This window comes from Crocodylus porosus, unplaced genomic scaffold (genome assembly GCF_001723895.1).
Source record: "Crocodylus porosus isolate Cpor-Errol unplaced genomic scaffold, CroPor_comp1, whole genome shotgun sequence".
NCBI lineage: Eukaryota > Metazoa > Chordata > Crocodylia > Crocodylidae > Crocodylus > Crocodylus porosus.
This window is the reverse complement of record NW_017728943.1, coordinates 66,839,890-66,861,125: the sequence shown is the minus strand read 5'-3', so window position 1 is coordinate 66,861,125 and position 21,236 is coordinate 66,839,890. Positions and strand designations below refer to the sequence as shown.

The 21,236-nt window shown below is 41.6% G+C and overlaps 1 protein-coding gene across 1 annotated transcript in view; it reads right to left on the bottom strand.

Annotated features, from left to right (window-relative positions):
- The window catches only part of LYPLAL1 (lysophospholipase like 1), a 44,212-nt gene that overhangs the window by 17,458 nt on the left and 5,518 nt on the right, over positions 1 to 21,236 (bottom strand). Inside the window, exon 3 of the mRNA XM_019549487.1 lies at positions 5,070 to 5,239. Within this exon, the coding sequence (XP_019405032.1) occupies positions 5,070 to 5,239 (170 nt within the window). The remainder of the gene's footprint in view (positions 1 to 5,069; positions 5,240 to 21,236) is intronic.

The following is a 21,236-nucleotide window of genomic DNA, read 5'->3' as shown; positions in this document are numbered from 1 at the left end:
TCCCTGATAAAATTTATTTTCACCTCTCTTCCATGTGGGGGAACCAAGGTCTTTCATAAAATCTACAATAGTAGAGATTATCTTCATCTAAATCTATGATCCCTTGATAACATTCAAATAAAAGTAAATAATTGTAAGCGTTTATTGAAATAACTACTAATTTGAAATCAAAAGAAACAGGAAATAAACCAACTGTAAGCAATTATTTCTGCTTGTTTTAAAGCTAATATTCTTAACAACAAAAGATAAGTATACAAATAATGTTGCATCACAATTTAAGGAGAACCAAAATTACTTTTTCCACTTCTAAAGTGAACAAGTGTATGAGTTTCTCTTCAAATAGAAATTAGTAGCCATTTCCACTCCTGTTGGATGATTTATGAATGCAGCAGGAAAATTCAGTTGGAAGGAGGAAAAATTGAATCGGTAGGAGAATTTACCTATGTAAATACACAAAAACCTCCCTTGCCCTAAAGTTAAAGTAAAGGATTATTTAAATAAGACTGGGTTGAAAAGCCTCTAAACCTATATCAACATTTCACTGCAACTATGGGAAAAGACTAATGGAACTGATGTAAGGCACACATTTCTCATGAATAAATTGAATAAACCATGATGCCACATGATGGGTGCTCCACAAAGAAAAATCCTGTGCAGCAACTTAAAACCCTGAATTTATCCCTTGAGAGTTCAGTAGTAAATTTCCTTCTGTAAAAAAAATAATAAATTTCACCTTTCTAACACATACAGAATATTCAAGATTAGAGAAAGGACAGCAAAATCTTGGCGGCCAGAGGCAAAATACCATGGCTGTAGGTGAAGCAGTTTGTCCGGCATGTTTAAATGATTTATTGTTGATTTTTCATGTTCCAGTATTTATAATACCTTCCTTTTCTGGAAGGTCAAATGCCAAGATATTTCTTCCTCATCCTATCTCCACACATACTGAGAGAGATGAATATGCCAATAAGCACAAGAAATGCAGTGCTTTCATGTTACTTCCACCATGGTTCGGTAGCTATGTAAGAAGACTAGCAATAAACAAAAGTGGTTGTGTGCCTTGTGTTATTGTTATAGTACAAGGGGTCAGGAATCATGTGTGTGGTTTTTGGCACATGGTCAAGTCTACAGGACTGTTATTGAAAGTTTATTTTCACTGGCTGCTTATACAAGTGACTACAGGTGGCAAAGACCAACATGCTTGGATCAGCATTTCTCTGGTGTACAAAAAGTGACCTGTAAAACTATGAAAGCAGCAGTAAATCTGAAGGGAAAAAAAAAAGCCAGCCTTTATTAAAATATCCAAAACAACAGACGTGAACATTAGAGAAAGCTTTAAAAAACAGTATTTCCATTAGGATCTTTTGAAATCCAAGGCTTAAAAATGTTGATCTTAAACATGTTTGGAGATCTCATATAACTAGAGTGATTTCATGTTTCTACTAAGTGGCAGAGACAAAGTGCTGCCATGATGGTGGGGGGGAGGGGGCAGTGCTGCGCTGCCACCACCCTGCGCCGTGGCCGCCTCCAAGGAGCAGGGCTGGGCAGAGGTGGGAAGCGAGGCCAGCAGTGCTGGCCTTGGCCTCCCACTCCGTTCCCGTTGTCACGGTGGCGCTCCATCCCCAGCATCACTATCCACCCCACCCCTGCCAGCTCTGTTTCCTCTGTCCCCGCCATCATGGTATTGCTACAGCCCCACCGTCACTCTTGACAGGCAATTTGCTTTGTGCACAGCACTGACTGGAGCTATGCCTGCTGGGAGCTACACCCTCCCAAGAGTGTTATGGACAGACAGACAGACGGACTAAGCCCTTTATATATATAGGTTCTAAATATTCTAAGATTTGAACAGTCTTTGAATATACTAAGAATTGCTGAATTTCTCAATTGTTATAAGCGTCCAAATGTACTGCCAAAATATACTGACTTTTAATCATGTGTTACTGAGGGAGGCAGGCAGTACCAAAATTTGACTTGCATGATCATGCTTTTTTATCCCTTAAAATCAGTCCCCACCCCGACAGGAATTATTTTAAACATTTTTTTTAGCCTGTAAGACCAATAAGAAAGCAAGCCAACAAGAACATCTGGCAAGAAAATGACTTATTTTTTTCCAGATCTAGATGGTATTTTTTTACACAATAATTGATTCCTTTTTTTTTCCATTATGAAAGTATTACTTGATGATACTCTTTTGAACTAGAAAAAGCTCATTAACTTATACGGTTCCTTTACATTCCTAGGGAACAAGTTTGTTTTATTAAGCCATAAGGATGGGTACTGGGAATGCTTACTGCCATCTATATGTTCATAGACTTCCCAAAGAAGTAGTAGTGATGGACTGAGGTGTATCAAGCTGAATTCTATCAAGAAAACCAAGTTATTTTCAACATGCTTTGGAAAACAGATAACATCAAGGATGCTAATATTATGATTTATGGTGAAGTGTGATAGGTAAGGAGTAGGAGTAGGTAATTCTCTTACCACAGAGCAGCTGGATGCTTTTTCTAAAGTGATCAGCAATAAAATGGTTAACAATAGTGACCTTCGAATAGCCATCATTAGATAGGTATGATGTTGAAATGAGTAGGGCACAATGCAATTCTTTTGGAATAACTGAATCCCCTGTACTCACAAGTCCCAAGCTCGTGGAAAGAAAGTAAAGTCAACTTCCAGAAAGCCCTGGTGGAATCTGCATTCCTAGAGAGCGTGCTCTTACTTCTGCTAGCTTCCCACTCATCCTCCTTTTAGCAATGCTCCAAGAGACTGTTCTTCCCATTCCAAGCACCTGTCAAACACCAAACTTCCTGCCCAACATGTAGCCATCCCTCTAACCATTTCTAGCCTTCTTCATGTTGAAATTTCCACCTGATCTCCCAGCCTTCCATCCCATCACCCTAATCTACCCTTCACAACAAATCAACTCCCAGACAAAAATGGACACTCCCTCAACCCTGTCTTCAAAAACAAAATGTTTCTCTGATCTCCTGACATCTGAGTTCCAACAATCTGAATTTCACCACATCTTCAATTAATACCTATCCATCCATCCAGTTTGTCTGATACATTTAGTTTATCAAAATCTGGGGCATGTTTATTAGATTTATATGCCACCCTATCCAAAATGCCCATATCTGCTTCACTGCATCTTTCATAATCCTTCACTAGTTTAGTTATCTAATCTCTCCATTCCACTCAGTTCTTTCTTCATAGGCAAATGCCCCAATGTATTGTTACTCTGGGTCACTGTGACCTTTCAATTTTCTGCAACTGCACCGCTCGCAGGAAATCTGGGGAAGACTACACGCCACACCTGTTACTGTGACTGTGTCTTTTTCAAATCCCTTTTCAAAAAACAACCCCCACAGCCCTTCTTGTAGCCTAAAACTCACAAATTCACTGCCAGTTCACCACCCGATTCCCTCCTGATGCAGGGAGAGCAGTGGATGTGATATACCTTGACTGAAGCAAGCCTTTTGATACCGTCTCCCACAACATTCTGGCAAGCAAGCTAAGAAAGTCTAGCTTGGGTGAATGGACTGCAAGGTGGATAGAAAACTGGCAGGATTGTTGGGCTCAAAGACTAGTAACCAATGGCCTGATGTCTAGTTGGCAGCTTATCTCAAGTGGAGTGCCCCAAGTGTCAGTCCTGGGGCTGGTTTTGTTCAATATCTTCATTAACAACCTGGAAGATGAGATAGAGTGTACCCTCAGCAAGTTTGCAGATGACACCAAACTAGGGGGAATACTAGATATGTTGGAGGGTAGTGCTAGGATTCAGAGAGATATTGGCAAATTGGAGGACTGGACCAAAACATCTCTCATGAGGTTCAATAAGAAGTACAGTCCCGCACTTGGGATAGAACAATCCCATGCAAGCTAGGGACAGAGAGACAGGTTGGGGACTGACTGGCTAAGCAGCAGCTCTGCAGCAAAGGACTTGAGGGTTACAGTTGACAATAAACTGAGTATGAGCCAAAAAGTGTGCACTTGTTGTGAAGAAGACTAATGGCATACTGGGCTCCATTAATAGGAGTGCTGCTAGCAGATCAAGGGAAGTGCCACATCTGGAGTACTGTGTCCAGTTTTGGGCACCTCACTACAAAAAAGATGTGAACAAATTGGAGAGTCCAGAGGAGTGCAGTGAAAATGGTGAGAGGGTGGGGGCACGTAACTCAGGAGAGGCTGAGGAAACTGGGCTATTTAGTCTAGAGAAGAGAAGACTAAGAGGGGACTTAATAGCAGCCTTCAACTACTTGAAGTGGGGTTCAAAAGAGGATAGAGCTAGACTGTTCTCAGCAGTGGCAGATGACAGACCAAAGAACACTTGTCACAAGTTGCAGCAAGGGAAGTGTATGTTAGCTATGAAAGAAAACTCTCTCACTGGTGGGGGGTAGTAAAGCACTGGAATAGGTTACCCAGAGTAGTTGTAGAATCTCCATTGTTGGAGGTTTTTAAGACCAGGCTAGACAAAAGTCTCGCCTCGGATGATCTAGTTGGAGATGGTCCTGCTTTGACAAGGGGGCTAGACTAGATGACCTCCTGAGGTCCTTTCCAACCCCATTTTCTATGATTGCATGATACTTGGGTCCCACATACCATGATTAAATACAAAAGCTGCAGTAACTTTGAGAGAACTCAAGATTTCCATTTCAAGCCATACGTAATATATAAAGTGGCCAGATACAAATAGCCAAGCAAATATGGGTTAATCATTGCTAAGTGGGTTTGAGCCAATTATAATGAACCATTCTAAGCAACAACAACAATAGAAAAGGCTTTTAGGTTACATTCACTGTGTATACAGGAAGTCAAATTCTGCATATGTTTATACCCAACTCAACCTCACTCTATTCAAGGCAGCTTTAAGGGGGTAAGGGGAGAATTGGGGGCAGAATGGATGAGGCACTGCAAGATACTAAGTCCTTGCAACAAACAATGAAGATCAATAAGAGCAGGGGCAACTCAGCAGCTACAAGAGCTGCACATTAACTTGCAAGATCCAGTGTATGAAACCCAAGTGTGATGATCTCTTATGTTTTTGAGTTTTAAGATTTACAAACACTCACCTACGAGTATCCTATCCTTTTGGATGCCGTTTTTAATCTCCTCATTAATCAACTCAGTAAGCAACTTACACATTGAGTCAATGGTTTCAATGTGCTCCGGACAATCATTTGAGATCTTATATCTGTCAAACCACACAGTAGAGAGGGCCCCTTTCATAGGTGTATATGGTCTGGAAAGATAAAAGGGGTTCAATTAAACACACATAACAAAGGCATTCAATATAACCACAGTAAACAACAGACTTTTTTGTGCAACTGAAAGAGAAGGAAGTAATTCATTTCCTTTCCATTCTTAATCTGAGTAAGTGAAGCATAGTTCTAGTTGTGCATAACCTCCCTGTGTGTGACAATGAATAATTTTAAGGGGCATGGAGGCAATTTCTAAAACTGTTTAAAACACAAATGTGAGCTCCAATTAGTCCAGTGAATTGGCCTGATGCTGCTAATAGATCTGCAATATTTATTTGAAAAATAATAAGGAAAAAGGTTGGTACACACAGATGTTTTCAGACGTGTGCCCATATCTTGCAAGACCTTCGCATCAGCTATCTGCATGACTTGTGCAGTACTGTACTTAAATGAGCATTAATGAAGGATAAGATTTTTCAAAGCCTCTATAGGACGCATAGTACAGTTCTCATTGACAATGAAGTCACTGGATATTTAAATCTTGTAGGGATCTATGGAAATTTCAAAATTTGTGAGTTTTTTTTTTTAAAACAAACACAGATAAATCCATCTTAATAAGCCAGGTAACATTTAAGTAAGGTTGAAACAAATACTGCTCTACTTGTCTGCTCAGCACAGGATAAATGAGATGGGTAATTACACTTTTCTTTGTCAGACCATATTGTTAGATCAGCATCACAACTACATACCTTCAAACTCAAATAATTAAGAAAGGTTCAGTTCAAGAGAAATTTTTTTGGGAGGAAGGCGAGGGGGAAACTGGAGGAGGAGGATTCCTAAAAATCCTTAGAAAAATTATTTAATTGTCTTGTAATGGTTCCACAATTCAATACCAAACATACTGCTTTGAGGTCAGCGATCCATCTCAAGTGGGTCAAAACCAAGACCCCTAAAATCCTTAATTGGTATATTTAATCAGGGGGCACATTTTTCACTCTAAACTTAAGCTCAGAAGAGCTAGGATCAGATTACAATAGTTGCCTACAAATAGACAGCCTTTGATAAATTTGTCTGGATGGGAACCCACTAAAAATGAAAATGTAACCTTCTGTGCTTTATCTGGATATTTTCACTACTAGGATTAAATAAAATGCAACCAAATGAGAACAAGAAAGCCACTAAATACTCCAATTATTCTAAATGAAAGAACCAATGAGGCTTCACATATGTGGAATAGAAGGACCTATTTCTAAACCTGAAAGAACATACAACAGGCAATACATTATTATTATTATTTTACTGCAGTACATATGAGCCAGTCATTGACAGAGGCCCCATCAGGCTACATACCATATAAATACAAAAAAAGAAAGAAAGGGAATATAATATATGAATGCAAGCTAGATCTGGGCACTGATTCAGGATAGCACATGTTTAAATCCAGCTTTATTCAGGAGGGAACATATTCAATCTGAAGCACATGTTTGGAGTTCCACCGCCTTTGATTTGTTTAAATGAAAATAAAGGGTGCACTGAAAACCTGCAACTATTAGCGATCCTTTTCTTAGCAAATGAAGAAATTGTAATTGTTTAAAAACTGAAGGAATTTCAGCAGAAATACAGAATATATTTGAGAATAAAGAATACTGTTAATAGAACCTCTAGCTACCTTACTAAGTTAAAAAAGTAAATTAATAAAATCTATGGATATAAAAACGCTCTACCCTAAAGCACGGTTTTTAAACACGAATAAAAAGAAGTACCAGAAACTTCACCAAGTCCGCTAGAGACATTGAAAAAATTCTCAGACACTATAAAATGATGGACAAAAGTAAAAAGTCCTGAGATCGACAATATTCAAGTAATGGGTTTTAACCCTTTCTGAAACACCTTTGCAGTGAAGATCAAGGTAAGCACTGCTGCTAGCAATGGAATGACCACAAAAAGAATTCAGTCCTTAGTACTAATGGATTCCTCTATACAGGTAATTTAAATTGACTATTAGAATACATGTTAAAGTGTCCTCCTGTAACAGGCTTGCCCAGTATTTACATGGAACAGTATAGAAAATGAATTTCATTAATATACACATACGATTTAGAAGCATAAGAGATTTTCATAAATGCAAAAGAAACTAACAAATATGAAAAATAATGCCTCAGATTTTAACCACATTTTTTCTACACTGCTTATAAACATAGCAGTCTTTCCCAAATTGAAATGTTTCCCCTTTGGTTTTATAACCCAGTGATTCTAAGCCTTTTTTAGACTCAAGGCACTCCTCAGAAAACTCCAGCTCTTAATTTTTGCTCATTTATTGACTACAGAAAAGCAACAAAGGATTTGTTTTTGCTGCAAAGTACTCAAAAAGTATACAATACGTCAGAATGTTTTTAACAGTACAAATATGCATTTGAAACCTCTAGGTTTATCTCATGAATCATATCTGTACACCTAACAGTGTTAACACTGCATGACACACGGTGGTACCCTTGAAAGGATCTCAAGGCATACCCTCTTTTTGGCGTCCTCACTGAGAATCACTGTTGTACCCCCTTGCTTGCCAATTACATTCTGAAACTAACCAGAAATGATGGCCTTTTGTATAGGTAGCAGGAGAACAGGATTCTATACTCCCAGTTTTGCTTCAGAGTATCTGGATGACCAAAGCAATTCATAAGGCCTTTCTACTCCTTGACTACCCAATCTCTGGAGTCAAGATAATACTATTTACCGATCTCACTGAGCAAGTTACATTAGCAGATGTTTCAAAAAATTGCATTGTGGTCCTGTAATAGAATATGCTAGAGAGATGCAAAGAACCAGATCCTATTTCCTATTAGGCACCTGACTGACACAGAGCCTTGCCCCATGTTACACTTAGGACATGTTTTATTTCGATTGTTGTAAGCATCACTATGAGTTAGACAGATTTCTGAGAAGTTGCACAACAACTTGCTCACTATGATCTAAAGAAAACGCATCCTAAGCCCTGGAACCCTTGAAAACTACCATATTTTCATGCATATAGCCCACGGGCTATACACGCTTTTACAAAGTTGATGGATGGGTGTGGGCTATGCAGAGTCTTTAGAACAGCATAGCCCATCCCTGCCCATGGGCTGATGTCATGGTGGCAGCAAGCCCTGGCGGGATTGAGCATGGCTGGCATTGGTGGAAGGGAGCAAGGCTGCCTCCACTAACCCCCCCACTTGCACCTCCCATCCCTCCCCTGCACCACTTTTAGCTGGCTCCAGCCCCAGCTCTGGCAGCCATGCCCAGCAGAGCCCGCGCTTGAGCATAGCTGGCAGCAGTGGGGAGCAGGGCTCACAGCTCCTCATCCCTCCCCTCTCCTGCAGCAACTAGCACCAATTAACTCCAGCGGCCATGCCCAGCAGAGCCCGCACTATCAGGTGTGGGGAATACATGGGTGCAGTCTATACATGGACTACCGTATTTTTCGGACCATAAGACGCACTTTTTTCCCCCCCAAAAGTGGGGGGAAAACGAGGGTGCGTCTTATGGTCCGAAGGTGTGTGTCCCGGGGAGACGGGGCGGAGCTTGCCCGCGGAGGCGGTGGAGCCCGAGCGGGACATCCGCCGCTTGTTTTCTCCGTAAGTCGGCGCCGCTTGTTTACGCCGGGAGCCGGCAATAAAAATGGCCGGCCACCGGCACACAGTCTCTCCTGCCATAAAAACTGGGTGCGTCTTATGGTCAGGTACATCTTATGGTCCGAAAAATACGGTATTTTACAAAAATACAATTTTCCGCAGGTTATACATTGGTGTGGGCTATATGCCTGAAAATATGGTAGTGCTGCACTGCGGGAGCTGGGACCAGCAATCAGCTGCTTATTTGTCCCAGCCTTGGCACACACTGGAGTCTCCTGATTGTATTACTTCCATGGAACAGGTGGGCGTTAGCTCATCATGTCAGGTAATAAGATTTGGAGATGCTCCTCACCAGGCAAGTCTTAACTTTGCTATGTTACAACAGCACTTATCATGCTTTTTACTGCTTGAATGCTTGGAAGCCAGCATTTTAAGTGCAAGTAACATGTGCTAAGTATATCATGCAACAAGACCCTATGGCACCTCAATACAATCTTATCCCACCTTATTCAAGTACCTGAAAAAAATGTTCATGATTTGGGTCCTCCTCCTCTGGACTGCTGTTTGCGACTTAAGTTTTAAGGTTAAAATTATGGTCTGTTACAAGAATGGACACAAAAATTTTCAAGGACTCAAGCAAAGTAGAATAGGATTACACTTAGACTGAATATTTATTATATTCCTTGAGATGCTTCCCTGTGTCAGAGTACCAATTTATATTATGTCATCAACAGAAATGTTAACAACTGTAGGAAACCAGTTATGTATGTGTAAACTATTCTATTCCCTTCCTCCCCCAGACTTGATACAGTGGAAAACTAATTGTTAAGTAATGTGACAAGTATACAGCCAGATTTTGTGATGTGAATTCAGATGTTATTAACTTATTACACAAATTTACTATGACTGAATGAGCAACTTAAAAATAAAGATTTAGAGAGAAGACAACATTCATGATAATATAAAAATTATTAACAGGGGAATAAAGGCTGTATATTAAGGCCCTTATAAATCTGCACTGAAACAGAGGAGAGGTTTACCGTGTTTAAAGAGTACAGAACAGGCTCATAGGCTGAGTTGTCACAAAAATATCTTCACAACTAAATTTAATTTCTCAGAAATACATTAAAAATAACTTTTACAGAATGCTGAAAACTAAGATTCCTTTTAACAGTTCACCCAACTGGCACATCTGTTTTAGTCATTTACCTTGTTCCTTAAATAAATCCCTTTATTAGCTGGTATAATACAAGTCAGACATTACCATGGTAAACAAATATGTTTGGCATGGAACCCTCTGTACAGTTCCAAGAATATAGCACAAAATTCGTTCATACAATTAAACCACAAAGAAAATGGCTCCCTATGATAGTGACATGAGGGGTTGGACTAAAACATACAAAAGCAAGGAAATACAGAGCTGAAAATTCATTCTGACATGGTCTGGTCTGTGCCTGACACCACAGCTCTGAGACTGAAGTAAAACAGGTCCAAGCTGACAAGCTCCGTGTGGTCAGTTAAGGACAATATTATCAAGAGTACATTGTCTGCTCTGACTTTGTATTTTCTTCCTTTTGTAAGTTTAAATGAGACTCTTAGCATTATTCCCAGCTGATTTGCGGATGCGTGCTTTTTAAAAATACCATTAAAAAGAGGCCCCAATTCCCTATAGTATGTGCTTTTGAAACTCTGAATGTACACCTTGGGTCTACCACAGAACTGTGTTTTAAAATCAATATATATTTTTGCCTTGATTTTTTTACATTTAATTTGCATTAATTACTTCACTGCTCACTAGAGATTCAGAACCATAGGACAAAAACCACCCTATTCCAGATAATCCAAGCCAAAAACTAGTTTGGTAAAAAAAAACAACTAGTTATCTTCACCTCCTTTTCTCCTTACTCCTCCGAAAAAAAATCCTCTGCATTTGAAGTGTGATGATATAAAAGTTGAATTAACTGTAAAGACTTAAAGACATGAGATCAAATAGTGCTCAGCTTATGTTAGCTGAGCACTTTAAGGGCCAGAGCAGGCAGCAAGACATCCAGCAACTGCAGGCCAGCCCTAACGGGGGGTCACATGACCACAGGAGAGGTAGGTGATTGGAAAAGAGGGCTGAGCAGACTCCATTTTAGCTCAGGCCCTCAGGGATGAGCTAGCAGTCTGCTGCTGGCAGCTGGAAAGGCACCATCCAGCTGAGCAGTTGCTCAGGAACATCTTGGAGGCAGGAACTATAGGGATGGCAGGAGGCTCCCTGTCTTGCATATGACTTGAAACCGCACCCTGATAGGGAAGAATGGCCTGGTGGAGCTGCCTGTAGCAGGGTAGCTCCCCAGAAATGCCAGGCTAGTTGCCTCCCCAGTGAAAGGTGGGTAGGGGTGCCTTATAACCCCAGCTCCACTACCCAGTGGTCATAGAACAGACAGTGGGGCCAGGCATGCCTAGAGAGAGGCACCTGAGCCCCTGGGGGTGTAAGACCCCAAACCCCACAAAGGGGGTATAGAGCTGGCCCCAGCGAGGGGCAGGAATAAGTAGAGAGGTCTGCACAGAGTAGGGTTTGCTGAGGCGGGCCTGAAGCACTTTGTGTAATGGGTGTAGGGTAGGGCTTGCAAAGGACTGCACTGCAACATGCAGGTGGACCTGAAGGGCTGCATATGGGCCAGCCCCAAAAAAGCCAACTGCCTGGAGAGGGGTAGTGGCTAAAGTCAACCTAGTGTTAGGCATAATGACCATCCCCACATAGAATAGGGTGCACATGGCACCTGAAGGGCTGTGTGGGATCACCTGGAATATAAGTAGGCAAGCCTGATGGCCCAAATAAGGTCACTCATGGAGCAAGGCAGAGTATATGAGGCCCTGGGAGAGAGGGCGGAATGTATGAGTAGACTGTGAGAAGCCTAGCAAGGGGCAGAGTTTGGCCTGGCCTCTGGCTGGACCTATTACAACTTTGGATGCCATCTGAGAGGCACAGGACACAGTGAGTGAAAGCTGGTGCCATGTGTATACCCCCTGGCATTGGGACATTAAATGGGCAGCCTCTCGGTTATTACATCAGGTTTATCCCAACAAGTCATGGCAGATGAGACTGGGCAAACTGTCCTAGACAGAGGGGAGGGCCAGCATGGTGAACGCCCATGTGATCTTCCCATCACAGGCACTCATAAAATCTTTAAAATACTTAAAAAAAAACAAAAAACCCTTGTATCTTCCCTACTTCTCTTTAAGAACATTACTAATTAAAACTTATATAAAAATAAACTTTATGTTTGTTATTGGTCTGTAATGGCTTGATGAGGCAACTAATTATTTAAGAACTCTGTACATCAATTTCAAAATAGGTATGCTCAATAGAACAGATGAAACTAGGAATCTGAGGTTATACAAAGAAACACATTATGGAAACCTGTGACTGTCTGACCACTAGTTAGTTGCTCATCATTTTTAGTTAAATACAAAAATCATTTTAGTGACAGATTAAGGGTCTAATTCAGAGGTAAGGAACAGAAAAGGTACAAGTTAGAAACCCTTTCCTTAATTTAGGAATACCATAGCAAATGCATGACTCCACATTGGTGGGATGTATATAACAACACTGAAAGTGTAAGTGAAAGTAAGGGAGTAACTCTCCAGTTTTTCCACACTCCCCAGAAGTATGAATCATAACAGGAGAGACTCCTTTACATGTGGGACACTTTCTTCCCTAGTATCATAGTACTTACAGAGTCAGAAGAGACCTAAACAGATCATCAGGTCTGACTCCCTGCTCCAGGCAGCAACAGGTGCCAGGATCACATCCCAGCCAAATATCTGTCCAGCCTCCTCTTGAAGACTCAAAAGCTAGGAGAGAGCACCACCTCACTTGGAAGTCCATTCCAGAGCCTGGCAGCCCTAACTGTACAGTAATGTCTCCTGATGTCCAGCCTGAACCTTCTAACAATTTGTGGCCATTATTCCTAGTAACCCCAGGTGGTGCCCGGGGGAACAGAGCCTCCCCACAATTCCCACTGTTCCCCCCTGGGGAGTCTGTAAACAGCCACCAGATCCCCTCTCAGCCTTCTCTTGTGGAGGCTGAATAGGTTCAGGCCCTTTAGCCTCTCTACATAGGGCCTGTCCTGCTGCCCCTTGACCATGTGAGTGGCCCTGCTCTGGACCTTCTCAATCCCTCTTGAAGTGCAGTATTCCAACTGCAGCCTGACCAATGCCACAGAGGGGAAGGATCACCTCCCTGCTTGTTATGCATCTGTAAATGCACGAGAAGGTACGGCCTTACTGACTGCTTCCTCACACCAGCGGCTCATGTTCATCCTGGAGTCAACAATGACTCCAAGATCCCTTTCTGCCACCATGTTGACAAGAAGGGTGTTCCCTACCCTATCAGTGTGTCGCTAGTTCCTTCTCCCTAGATGCAGCACCCTGCACTTGTCTGTGTTGAATTCCATCCTATTTTCATCCGCCCACCTCTGTAATTAGTCTAGATCTAGCTGGATTCTGTCCCTCCCCTCCAGCATGCCCACCTCACCCCACAACTTGGTGTCATCAGCAAATTTGGATAGCATGCATTCCACACCCACATCCAGATTGCTGACATATATGCTGAACAATCCAGGCTCCAGGACTGAGCCCTGGGGGACTCCATTGCCCACATCCCTCGAGGTCGAAAATGACCTGTCCACCACCACTCTCTGGCTGCAACCATCTAGCCAATTTGCCACCCATCTGACTGTGCAGGCATCAATGCTGCAGTCACCGAGTTTTTTTAAAGAGAATGTGGTGGGAAGCCATGTCAAAGGCCTTCTAAAGTCCAGGAAGACTACAATCAACCTGACACCCTCACCCAGGGACTTTGTGACGTGATCATAAAAAGAAACCAAGTTAGTCAGGAAGGACCTGCCCCCAATGAACCCATGCTGGTGGCCCGTGAGCATTACCTCCCCTGCTGGGCCCTTGCAGATGTGCTCCATGATAATTTTCTCAAAGGTCTTCCCAAGGACTGAAGTGAAACTGACTGGCCTATAATTGCCGGGGTCCTCTTTTCTCCCCTTCTTGTAAATGGGGACCACACTGGCCCTTCTCCAGTCCTCTGATACCTGGCCAGTGCCCCATGAGCGCTCAAAGAGCTGTGCCATAGGCCATATGCAACCTGTGGAGCAGGTGCCACACTTGTTAAACTTTTTAAACTATCTAGGCCGAGTCCTGTGAATTTTTAGTTCTCAAATAAAGAGGCTCATGTTTATAAAGCTTTACAATATCAGACTCTTAGCTTATACATTGTCTAAAAACTAAAGAAACACAGAGACAAGCTGATTAGAATTTTAACCCAATACACTGTCCTCTTATATCAAGATCAGGTCAATTTTTAGTTCAGGATATATTTTATGCCAAACTTATAAATCCCTCAGAAGTGGGGCTTTTCTTAGAAATTTTGATACAGATGGACTGCTAGCAACACAGTCTTGTGGTATAATAATACTGCACCACTAGTTATTGCATTAGATATGCAGCAGGAGACGTTTGAGTAAATAGCACTAAAAGCTATACTTAAACAAGAAGCTGAGAAAGGACACCCTATATACTTATCCAAGTTTCAAACACTTCTGAATGGTGGACCTGTCTGTCCATTAGCTTTCGGTCAAGCAAGCCGTTCTGTAGAAATCAATGGGACCTGTTCTTTCATACCAATATAGATCCAAAATACTTGTCCTGGGCTGGTCAGAATGTTTACACTTAAGTGAGAACCGAAAGGACCAAAAGAAGTAGTCACATGACTTTCCTACGGGGCAGTGGTGGCAGGTCAGGGTGGGAAGTGAAGGGAACCTTATTCTATGAACAAATCCAAAGCTTGCACAAGACAAAAGAAAGGAGAAAAAAGCTGTAACTCTCACTTTTATGTTATTTTGCTATTAATGACTGGAAGATCTACTGCAATTAATTAGAATAACGGATTCATAGATTGTTAGGGGCTGGAAGGGACCTTGTAGATCATTGGGTCCAGTCCCCCTGCACTAGGCAGAAAAGGACAATTGGGGTCAAATGACCCCAACAAAGTGACTGTCCAGTCTCCTTTTCAAAAAAAGGAAGGTTGTATTATAAAACTACAGGGTTCATTTAGTCTAAGAAGCATTGTTTAGCTATCAGTACATGTGAGAAGACTTCTTAACATACCAATATTCTGTAAGAATACTAAACTGTTAGTAATTAGTTTTCTTATGGGCCAAGGTGTGGTCAGTTAAGGACAGTATCAAGAGTACATCGTAAGCTCTGACTTTGTATTTTCTTCCTTTTGTAAATTTAAAATGAGACTCTTAGCATTACTCCCAGCTGATTTGTGGATGCGTCATGCCACTGAAGTCAGATATTAAACCAATCTACCTACCAAGCCTTATTCTTAGGGTTGTCTGATGAACAGATCTCATACAGGCCCTCAGCAAAGGATTAATATTTTTATCACTTGGGGCATTTGGAATTTTTGACAAAAATCACATGGTCTGTGGAGAGAGGTGAGGAGAGCTAGTGGGCCAACATCTACTCTTGGTGTCAGCAGTTTTAATTCCTAATTACTCCATTGTGTCCTTTGACAGATTAGGAGGAAAAATAGAGTAAATTAACTGCTGAAGAGGATATAACCAGTAGATCCTTGCTGATCTGAACCCTTTGGGACCATCCCCTGTTCATACAGATAAAATTTTCAGATATAGGAGATATCACTAACAAAAATACCACAAAAGAGAAAGGAATTTAAAAATAACATTGATATGCAATAGTTCAGAAACAGGATAATATCACTGCAAAAAAATCTGTGCATATGCAGGTATTCCCCTCCCCCTCTTTTTGCCTTGACAGTTATGAGATTGGGAGCTGGTACAATCCACATGTTCATATAAATGGGGTCTGGATCAATGAGTATCTACTGTATATTACTGCAATTGAGAGAACTGTCCTAGTCAGCTTTTTGTGTACTGTTTTTGCTGTATTAGTTTCAAGTGAAGGGGGAAAGAAATACCTCAGTGTACAAAATAACCAACTTCAAAAATGTTACCCAACTGTGGTATTAGTTACCAGGTGTATGAAGGCCTTGTCATACCTTATGCTGTAAGCTGAAAAAATATTAACAGGCTTAGTGTTGTTTGGCTTAGTGGAGCAGTCACACCTTGGAGCAAGAACTCATCCCTGACTGTCCTTTACCTGCATAACTGTGACTTCTCACTAGAAGTTTGGTGAGCAGGGACAGGACTAGGAGCTAGGGGCAGGACCAGCTCGCTGCTAGAGCTCTGAGGGCCCCAATCCTTTTTTCTCTGGAGCCCGCCACCTCAGTATTGCACCCCTCTACCCCCAACCCTGGGCTGGCTGGGAATTGCCTGAGCTCCAAAAAGGACTGGGCTCCTTGGAGCTCAGGCAGCAACTGGCCAGCAGTGGTGAACAGGATGAGCTCTGAAGGAAAAAAAAAAAAAAGATTGGGTCCCCAGGACTTGGATACATGGCCTGGCAGCTGGAGCAGGGCTGAGCTTGGCAGCTTCAGCACAGCAGCAGGCAGGGAGCCTAAACCTCTCTCAGCTGCCTTCCAAGCCCTGCAGAGGTATGAAGTCCTGCCCCTGTACTCATCCCTCAAGACCTGCTGCTCCCACTGGGCAGAGCCAGCACCGCATCCCTGGAGCTTGCTTGCTCTGCTCAGGCCCAGCAGTCTGGAAACATGCCTGGGGGGTGGGGAGGGGTACAGGGACAGGACTTCCCAGCCCACTGGGCTTGGGAGGCAGCTGTGAGCGGTGCAGCCACCCCATAGCCCCAACCTGGACAGACAGAACTGAGCCCTGCCTTCTGTGCCTGGGGCCACCCAGCTGCTTGGGGGGTTGGGTTTCAGGGCTTCAGGTGTTTGTCAACCACAGCTGCTGCCAGCTGAGCTACAGGGGGAAAGCCAGCAGTTGGACCCTGCAGAGCTCAACAAAGCATAGAGTCAACAGGAACTTGCCTCGGGCTGCCACACCTCAGCCACCGATCCCTGCACCCCTCTCCTCTTGCCATGGTCCTAGAGAGCTGAGCGAGCTCCAGGGCTGTGGTGCTAGCTCTATGCAGCAGGGCAGAGGCACCTGGTGTTCCTGCTCAACTTGACTCAGGAGGGGCCACTGCACCCCGTGATGCTGGAAGACTTCAATTTGGGTGGAATAACTGTCTGGAGTGGCCACATCTTAATGGAACAGAAGAAAAATTAGGCAGATTAGAGATCTTATAGTGTAACTTTATGATAAATAAGGAGTTCTTTAAACCACTTTAAAGGTGTTAACATGCAGCCAGTCCAGGGGTTCAGAGTTCCAGAAGACACCTAAAATTACTGTGCAGCAAGGCCCTAAACGGCCTTTTCTCAGGTTGCCTCCTCCCAAGTGTCCTGTTATGGACTGCTGCTGCCGCACCAAGTCTTTGTTGAGTGAAGAGACTCAGTGGAACTACAGCTCTTACAGGCACTTCCAAGCTATGCTCTGACATGCAGCATGACTTTTGTAAAAATGGTAGCAAAGCGGATAACAGGGAAATGCTGGATTCACTGGGGAAATCCCAAAGAGAAAAACTCACGTACTTACGGGAGAAAGAAGAAAAAAATGAAGTCTTTAAAATAAAGGTGGTGGTGGGGAACAAAAATATTACATACCTTGCAACCCTTTAACTTGCTATCTGAGGCAGCACAAACAATACAATGCTGGGACAGCAGAATTCCTAGACATGCCTAAGGGGGAGATTAACAGGGTTCCTCTACTTTGGGAGAATACTGAGCCAGAAAAGGGGGAGGAAAGAGGCTGACAGCCGGGACATGGTCAAAGGACTGAGAAGCACAAGCGTACCATTACTACAATCCCCCTTTTTATTTTTAAGAACAGTGTTGATACCTTTATTGTATGCATGGTATTCAGTATGGGTAAGTTATCCTTACATGAGCACTATACATCCGACTCCAGCTCATCCAATGCACCAGGTACATAACAAAATACATTAATTTTCTTCAACCATGCTTTCACCATGCTACAATATTAGGTAAAGTGTCAACTACAATATGCTGTCCATTTACAAGGTCACAATAAAGAGAAATAGTGTGACAATATCAGAGAGCCTCCAAGTTCTTCAAAATACAACTTCTAAATAGGCTGTTTTGTTTTAAATTTATGAATGAGGGTTGGGCTCACAGAAGTGAGGTATTAATAACATTTGCTTGAGCCAGGCATAGTACGGCTAGGCACAGCACAAGCTCTCCCACACAGCTCTGCCAATCCATCTCAGTACTGACCTGCAATGCCCCAGCTGCTTTTCCAATCTTAGGCCTCTCATGAACAAAGACTGCCAATACAGCTAATCGGTGCCAAACTGTCTGGTGGTTTTGCGATATGGCCAAATGGGGACTATGTTGAGATGAAATGCACCTCCACTTGTGAACACAACAGAGATCTGAACCCAGGTGAAATACCTGGAATACCAGACCTCGGTGTTAAACTGTCGCTAGCAGCTACATGCTTATGACAAGGAAAGCTTAGATTATTTTGAAAAAAACCCATGCAGATAGATCTACTGGCTATGGAAAGATATGCAAAGAGATGCCCAAAAGATCCACAAAATAACTCAAATTTTATTTATAGCTTACTTTCTGACTTTCAATGGGACACATTGTCAGAGGAAGTACTACACAACACACAGGATCTCTGACCTAGATTTTTCGAACAAGACTATAAAAGGAAGGTATATTTATTAAAACCAGTGGAGACTAAATGGTTTTAATGTTACCATGTTAGCTGCTGCAGTGCTAATTTAAACTACTGCTTTCTGTTAGAAGGGGGGGGTAAACTGGCTGATATTTAGTTCTCCTGATTTAGATACTCAATAGAAACCAAATGTTTAAGGTTGAAGTGGTAGCAGCTGAAGCAGTATTTAAAGCTGCAGCCATGCTGACCCAAATGAAGAAGGGTGTGAAAAAAAGGAAATCCTTTCCCTTTAAAACTGTTGGTGCAGACCTGGCTTTAAGGATTGCATCAGCTACCAGGGCAACCAATTAAACTTGGGTTTCTTTTGGGGGCATATGCATTAACATTATTTGAGGGAAAAGTTTTAGTACAACTGTATGTGACAATTAAAATCTGGCTACCATGGCTTCAATTGTAAAGATAAAGCTAAAAAATTAAATAAGCCCTAACAAAAAAAAAAACAAAACAAAACACACAACTTAAAATTCTGAAAAACATCTGTATGTTAAAGAAATGAAGCACACTATTCCTATCACAAAAAAACCTAACAGCACAGGATTGAAAAATGAGTATTTGTCAAATTCACCTCAGTTACATCTTTCTTTTCCTCCACCATCTCCCAATTTTCTATGGCCATCATAAACATTGTACATTCTTTATTTTACAAAATTAAGTATTTCAAATGTATGCATGTCCTTCACATTAATAATAAACAAAAGTGTGCTGTATCATAGCATATATGCATTAAATCATATATTGTTAGTTTGAAACAAACTGTGTTAGCTCTACATACAAAAATAAATATGCAGTATACATACAAAACCACTGATAGTGATGGTTCTGACTTTTATCATTTGATAGTATTTTATCTCTCTTCCACAGAAAAGCCCTAGAATATCCGTATGCTTTTGTGCCAAGAGAAAAGCTTTTCTCCCAGCACAAATAGAAGGTTTGTAAAACTAAAAAAGTAGCACCACTATAGACCTACTGAAAGGATGGGTAAGCTAGCTCTTTCAACCTGTACTAAACTTACATTTTTAGGGCAAGTACATTGCAGAAGACTATGGTAACAAAAACAAAACACATCATCTTTATTTTTTCCTACAGGATTCTATAGACATTTTCCCCCCTCACTTACAGCCTAGTTTAAAAAAAGTCTATAAAACTGATATACTCTCTTTATCAGCCATACTATTTTGCTCTAGATGTTTGCCTTGTATTGTTCTTTAGTGACCTTATATTTTAAAAGTTAAGCAGAATAAAAATAGTTAAAGAACTCTTCCCAAGTGTGATCTCTAGTTGCTCCAAAGTAATTGCGTCAGGGACAGCATTAAGACCAGACAGTTCTTCCAGTAGATAGAAATACAACTCATTTGTTTCAGTATCTGGCATAAAAATTCCACACACACACACATATGCAGATCAACTTTACAAACTCTAGCCAACAAAGCAATGTCAGTCAGTAGTGCAAAGAGGTATTATCCTTAATTAATATGGTACAACTTATTTCATTCAGGGCAAGCATATACAATGTAACTTATACTGGCAAAAGCATAGAAGCTGTATCCTTGTCAAAAGCAAACTGCTGGGACAGTATGCCTGCAAAGCGCTCCTTGTATATATCAGGCTTGATAGGCATGCTTTACTTCTGAAGTTTTTCCTTGCTTTTAATCCCTAGAGTCAAAAGCTACAGCCAGGGCTGGTGTATTGCTGTACCTCCATGGAACTGCACTGATGTTACTGGAGTTCCAGGCAAACACAGAAGTCCAAATGCATCCTATCAACTGGAGGACTGGGGTCATGGTGACCATATTTAAGGTACCCAAATTCTTATTTTTAGAGGTGCCAAGCACCTGAATTGGTGCTAGTGTTTACTACTTTGAAAAAATCAGGCCAGATCCTTAGGTGCCTTATATTAATGGAGTAATCTAACAGTCGTCACTCCAATTTGGAAGTGTTGGGCTCTGTTTTTTTTTTTCTTTGGAAAGAGGAGAAAGAAACCATTACCAATGGCACGAAGTGTATAACATGCTTCAGGATTTAAACACCAAACTACCTTTGACTGAGTCAGCAAGGGCTTTTTGTTATTTATATTTCAATCAATAAAGCATATCTTTACAAACTTAGTTTGTATATTGCTCCAAATGGAGGCAAGCATTACTGTACTTAAGTGCATCTGTTTTATTTCATTGTGTCAGTTAATGGTGCTTATCAGGAACACAGGGCTGTAAAGCAATATCCCATAATGTACTTCCAACTTGAGACAAAAACAAATGCAGCACAGGTATTTTGCTTTCAGAAAGGGGTGGGGGGAAAGCACTACAGAAGATTTTGCTAAATGAAACAGCGTTTAATCAAATCATGCATGATCTCAATTTGCTTTAGAAGAGAATAAACGCTTACTATAGAATACAAACTATTGATTCAGATTTTTTAATTACAATGTAGTATATTTCACTGCATGCTGTACTCATGCTTTCTACAGCACACTTTGGCTAGGGACAGACATTACACATAAATCAATTTAAGTGATCAGAAACTGGTTTAAACCTGTAACAGAGCAGATGTTCGATGCACATAAACCAATCTGAAAATGGCTGAAACCAGTTTAAGATAAATCTGGTTAAATGTAGTATCAAATGCATCTCGAGCAGGTCCAAAGAGGTAATCCTCCCCCTCTATGCGGCACTGGTCAGGCCGCAGTTGGA